The sequence below is a fragment of the Triticum dicoccoides genome, chromosome 6B (assembly GCF_002162155.2).
Source record: "Triticum dicoccoides isolate Atlit2015 ecotype Zavitan chromosome 6B, WEW_v2.0, whole genome shotgun sequence".
NCBI classification, from domain to species: domain Eukaryota; kingdom Viridiplantae; phylum Streptophyta; class Magnoliopsida; order Poales; family Poaceae; genus Triticum; species Triticum dicoccoides.
Window position 1 is genome coordinate 704,800,454 of NC_041391.1, and position 5,991 is coordinate 704,806,444.

The 5,991-nt window shown below is 46.6% G+C and overlaps 1 protein-coding gene across 1 annotated transcript; it reads right to left on the bottom strand.

The window, feature by feature from the left end:
- Positions 1-3,526: 3,526 nt before the first annotated feature.
- Positions 3,527-5,905, bottom strand: LOC119320398 (F-box/FBD/LRR-repeat protein At3g52680-like). Its single transcript, XM_037594500.1, has 4 exons — positions 5,759-5,905; positions 5,354-5,522; positions 4,323-5,276; positions 3,527-4,216 (listed from the first exon to the last, which is right to left on the bottom strand). Exons 2-4 carry the CDS (start codon positions 5,387-5,389, stop codon positions 3,698-3,700), a joined length of 1,509 nt encoding a protein of 502 aa, XP_037450397.1. The 5' UTR covers positions 5,390-5,522; positions 5,759-5,905; the 3' UTR covers positions 3,527-3,697.
- Positions 5,906-5,991: the final 86 nt, after the last annotated feature.

The window sequence follows — 5,991 nt, forward strand, 5'->3', positions numbered from 1 at the left end:
TTGGGCACTCCATGGGCTTGGTTTGATGGCCACCTGTTCCCTTCCTTTTCTGTACCGTGGGGGGACAGGAGTTACCTTTTTGGGCGGGCCGCTCGATCGCACTAGTGGGCAGCCGGCCGCCCACTAGACGCGTCCAAGAAAAAAACAGCAAAAATGAAAAGGAGAATTGGGGAAAAAACATCAAGAAAACAATAGGAAAAAAGTAGAGAGAAAGAAAAAAATGAACCAGAACCTTCAGGAAGGTTCCCAAATCAGGAACCTTAAAGAATTGGGATCTCTTGCACGTATCCTAGCTATTGGGGCGGCCCATCTGGATGTCGCTCGCTCGCTCACATGTGCGAAGCATTGACATTGTGCTGCTCGAATAGGATTCACCATCGTTTGTTCTTGTTCCATATAAAGGTCAAGCTATCTGTTTTTTGTGATGCGGTTGAGGACACTTGGCGCCATGCCTTGATTGACTGTCGGATGAAATAATGTTTATGGGCATTGGGAGATGAAGGACGATGCCCGGCTATGGTTGTTCTGTTTGTTTGAACCCATGAATTAGCAGGAGCTTGCGCGAGTGCTTATTACCCTATGGGCCATCTGGTGGGCTCAAAAGCAGACAACTCAAATGACAAATTTCAAAGTGCTCTTTCTACGATGGGTTTCGTCAATAGATACTAAGAAGAGGTGCGGAAGAGGTATCACACTTGTTGGATGTATACTGCAAAGCATTGGGGCAGAAAATTAATAAGGAAAAATCTTTGGTTTTCTTTAGCAAGAAATGTCCCATGAATGTAAAAGATGAGGTCAAGGGTATTCTTAATGTTAATAATGAATCTCTCAGTGAGAAGTATTTGGGAATGCCTAGCGATGTTGGAAGGTCGAAGAATGGTTCTTTCAAATTTTTGAAAGACAGGGTTTGGAAGAAGATACAAGGATGGCTTGAGAAGCTTTTATCTGTGGGTGGTAAAGAAGTGTTGATCAAGTCTGTAGTCCAAGCCATTCCGGTTTATTCTATGGGATGTTTTAAGCTCCCACGTGGACTATGTGAGCACATGAACTCTCTGATCAGAAAGTTTTGGTGGGGAAGCAAACGAGGTAAAAGAGGTGTTGCATGGGTCTCATGGGATGTGGTGACAAGGCCCAAGTTTTTGGGTGGCCTGGGATTTAGGGATTTTGAGCTTTTTAATCTAGCACTCCTTGCGCGTCAGACATGGAGGATACTACAAGATCCAACCTTCCTCAGTGCAAAAAATCCTAAAGGCAGTGTATTTCCCAAACACCTCTCTTCTTAGTGCAACAGTGGGGTCCCATCCTTCTCAGATTTGGAGGGCCATCATAGAAGGAAGAGATGTTCTTGCTCAAGGATTAATAAGAAGGATAGGTGATGGGGAGACAACTGAGATTTGGGGCCACAATTGGATCCCACGTGAAAGTACCATGAGGCCAATTACAGCCCAACAGAACACTTTGCTGGTCATGGTAAATGAGCTAATTGATGAGACAAGTGCGGCATGGCGGGAGCCTCTCATAAGGGAGACTTTTGCCCATAGATGCTGCTGCTATTTTGAGCATTCCTTTGTGCACTCGTAGGATGGATGATTTCTGATCATGGTCACACGAAAAGAAGGGTCTTTTTTCTGTGAGATCGGCTTACAAAATGCTACTTAACACAAAGTTGAGACGTGAAGCTTGGTTGTTTCATGAAGGTGGTCATTCAAATTTGGCACAGGAGACTAAGGATTGGACCAAATTGTGGAACTGTAAGGTTCCCTCAAAGCTTAAACTTTTTTTTGTGGAGATTGGCTAGGCATTCTCTTCCGACATTTGATGTTATGGAGCACCGCCACATGACAGATTCTCTTACGTGTGTGCTGTGCGGGCAGCCAGACTCGTGGCGCCACACATTCATTACTTGACTGCTCATCTTCAAGATCAGTGTGGGCTTTGGCAAACGAAGAGATGGTGGAGCACATGATAATGACTAGAGAAGAAAATGCAAAGTTATGGTTCTTCACCATGCATGAATCTTTACCACATGTGGATTTTACGTACATGGTTGTGACTTTGTGGGTGATATGGCACGCGCGTCGGAAATCAATCTACGAACATGTGTTCCAGCCACCCATGTCAACACATATGTTCATCAAGCGCTTCATCGCAGAGCTTGAGGCTCTTGCTCCAACATCATCAGCTATCGGGCCTCCCAAGTCAACGAGACTACCCTGGATTCGTCCACCTCCAGGAATCGCTAAATGTAACGTAGATGGAGCTACTTCTGTGCATGGAGATCGAGGAGCAGTTGCGGCTGTTTGTCGGAATGAATATGGAAAATATTTAGGGTCTTCTTCAATCACCTGGGAAGGAATTTCAGACCCGGCGATTTTGGAGGCCTTAGTAGTGCGGGAAGCGTTGGCCATTGCTGATGATTTAATGCTTAAAAAGATTCTGGTCTCATCGGATTGTCTTCAGGTAATTAATGATGTAAAGGCAAACACTGGAGGTGCACATCAGACTATTACAAGGGAGATCAGAATTCGTGCACGAGATTTCGAGGAGTGCAATTTCATTCATGAAAGTAGATCAAGGAATCATGAAGCTGATAGTTTAGCGAAATATTCTTTGTACTTAGATACCGGTAGACATATGTGGCTACTTATGCCACATGACTCTGTAATCATTCCCCCCGAACTAGCTGATCAATAAAGATTCTAGTTCCCTCAAAAAAAAAAGATACTAAGAAGAATTGGAGATAGCCTCGGTGTGTAACAGGTCTCCAAATTATGTCTCAGCAAGAGCTTGCGGAGCGAAGGTAGCACGACTCCCCTCGCTATTGGTGACATGAAGTTGAATGTTGATATTGGGCGGTCTAGGCACGGCGGCAAAGGGGCAACAACAGTTGTATGTCAGGATGCTAGTGCCAAGTTTGTTGGAGCTTCAGCAACGGTTTTCGATGGTCTTGTTAATCCAGCTAGCTTGGAGGCCCATGGATACAATGAGGTGTTGGTGCTAGGATAAGATCTTATTCCAAGATTGACCATTGCATCCGACTGCTTGGAGGTAATCAGGAATATCACCAGCAAAGCCACATGTGTGTATGTTGCTATTCTTAAAGAGATCAATTTACGGCGGACAACTTCTTTCGAGCACAAATAGACAACCTGCAAAGCCCCTAACCCCACATCACGTCAGATAAATCCTGTGTTCAAAACCCAACCTGCAAAGTCCCTAACCCCACATCGATCGTTGCAAATCTTCAGCAAAGTTGCAGGGCTGCTCCCGAATGGAGCTCATCGTCGCGCCGGAGCTGGCCGCTCGGAGGAGCGCGTACCCCGCGCCGGCGGCAACCAGGGACAGGAACGCTGCCGTTTTCTACGTGCATTTTCTTCAAGCAAAGCTGTTGTCAGCAAAGTTTGTATTTCGGTGTCCATGAAAAACAGAGAGTGCCGTGGCTCTCATAAATACTACTACAAGATAGAAAAAATAACAGACCATCATTCGAACTGAATATTGACTGTATTCAACATAAGCACGTTACTGCACGACCACAACATAGATGTTCTTATTTTATCCAATTCATTTGTCGAAAATAGCTAAATGAGTCGTTCCAACAAATTGGTAGCCAAGATACATTTCTGCAGAATATGCAATAGCGCCGACGTAGTGGCTACTACTGGGATCTTTGAAATAGAGGTTCATCTTCATCAACTCAACCTAATGAGCGGAAGTGAATAACAGGAGAAGCCGTAGCCGAAGCTGCTGTCATCCTCTCCCTCAACAAATCAAGCTCCTTGCTTGTCCGTGGATAACCCGAAGGACGAAGCGCCACCTGAGGAAACTTTTCGAAACACAATGGGCACACCTTCCTGGAGTGCAGGGATACCTCCCTGATGTTCACAGCAGCTTGAATGACGCGTCTAATGTATCCGATGAAATTGTCATCGGACTGGAAGCCGTAGATAGTCAGCCTTGCCAGATTCTTCTGCTTAAAATGAGGATCAGATGGTTCCCACTTCACATCCGTTTTCTTGGAGACGCTCTTTTGTGACTCGATCCGGCACTTATGGTCCCATACTGTGATGCAAAGCTCCTCTAGGTATGGTGCCGCTTCAAGAAGAAAGAGTGTCCAGGAGATATCACATTCTTCGCGAAGATGATCCAGATTCACAAACCGTAGTTTGGCAAGCACAGGAGCAAGCACGTTTGGGCATTCTGGTTGAATCCAAATCTGGGAGAGATAAAACAAATTAGAAGTAATAATGCATGCAAGTTGTGCATAAATTGTGCATCATACAGTTAATGAGAATGGGATAGAAATGATTAGAGTGAGTTACCTTTTCACTTCGAAACTCCAGATACAAATCGCTTACATTGGGGGAATTAGCAAGCAGCTTGCTTAAGTTGAGTGTCTTGCCTGATAAGTATGGACAAGCAAGACTGAGCTTCGAAAGCTGAGGGACAAAACCAAGAACCAAGGGATTGTCATCATACTGCCAATCCCTATAGGACATCCGCTGGAGCTTTGGTAGACAGGCAAGCTCCACTGTTTCAAATTTCCCAAAGATGATAACAAGCTCAACTAGTTGTGTGTGTTCTACATGGAGCACCGAACGGACCCCCTCGTCAACCTCAAAGAAAGACAAGAACTCCAACCGCTTGCAATGGCTAAGGATGTTGGATATTTCTGATTTAGCAAACCTCATATTCCGTAGATGCAGCCGTGTGAGACCAGCAAATGCATCCGGACAATCACGAACAAAATCATTGAATTTCTCAGCATAGAGCAGGCGATTGGCATCAGTGCAATGGCTGAAATCCTTCCGTGTCATGATCTCAAACTCAGCTGCATCCAATTTCTGGGTCACCATGGCGAGGCCGACAGATTTGCCGATGGAGAGGCAGCGAGAGGGAACCAAGAAAAATTTGAGCTTCAGCTTGCGAACGGTGATCTGCGGAGACCTCGTACTAAGGATCCTGTCCGTCACTTCAGCCACAACACCATCCATTTCAAACAAATCACGAGGGCTGAGATCAATCACGATCTGCGAGAGCATAGTTGGCAGCTTCTGCAGTCGCTTCGAAAGGATGCAGGTTCTTATGGCATCAAGCGTACCCACCCTATCGAGGATGTTGAGCAGCAAATCATCGGGCAGCTCGCTTAGCCTGTCCTCCGCATTACCAGCAGCTGTTTTGATCGACCGTGTTTCCACCGTCTCGAGGATGTTGACCAGCACATCATTGGGCCGCTCGTGTAGCCTGTAGTCCCCATTACAAGCTGCTTTCTTCAACTGCGTACGAGGGGGGGTTAGTCATTGGTGATAGATCAATAAATTGTAACAATAATAAAGCAAAAGCAATGACTTACATCACGGCTGCGACAGCGACCTCTATTGAACTTCATGGTGATCCAATCTCCGAAAGGAACAAAGTAGACCGGCAAAAATTAATTATTCTTGCGATGCTCCTTCGGTGTGCGACGATCGTCGAAAATCAGGCTGAGCGCTTATTATAGCCTCCTCCGAATCGGGTCCAATCTGGCGTACATTTAGTAAGTCAGACCGATTTACTATCGTTTCACAAGAGGCAGGCATATTAAAACAGCACCTTTTATCTAAAACAAACCGAAATTGATCCTTTTCTTCTTCGAATCTGATTACAGAACGAGATTGCCACATGTATTTCCTGATTACTTCTTCGAATGAATCCGACCACGTGCCGCCGGGTGCCAGAAGAGGAGGGCAAGAACGGGAGGGAGCCAGGGAGGTCATACCTGCTTGTGGTCGGGGCGGCGGACGCTGGGGACGGGGTCACGCTCGGAGAGGAACCACGGGAGCGACGAACGTCACCAACGGCGGCGACGGAAGGGCGCGTCCGCCGTCAGTGCAGAGGCGTCGGGCGCGGCAAGGATGGCGAGAGCGGCGGCGCGGCGTCGGGGGAATTTGGGGAACAGAGAGAAGCCGAGGATGCTTCGTAGTGGGCTTGGGCTGCTCTTGTAGGATGCCA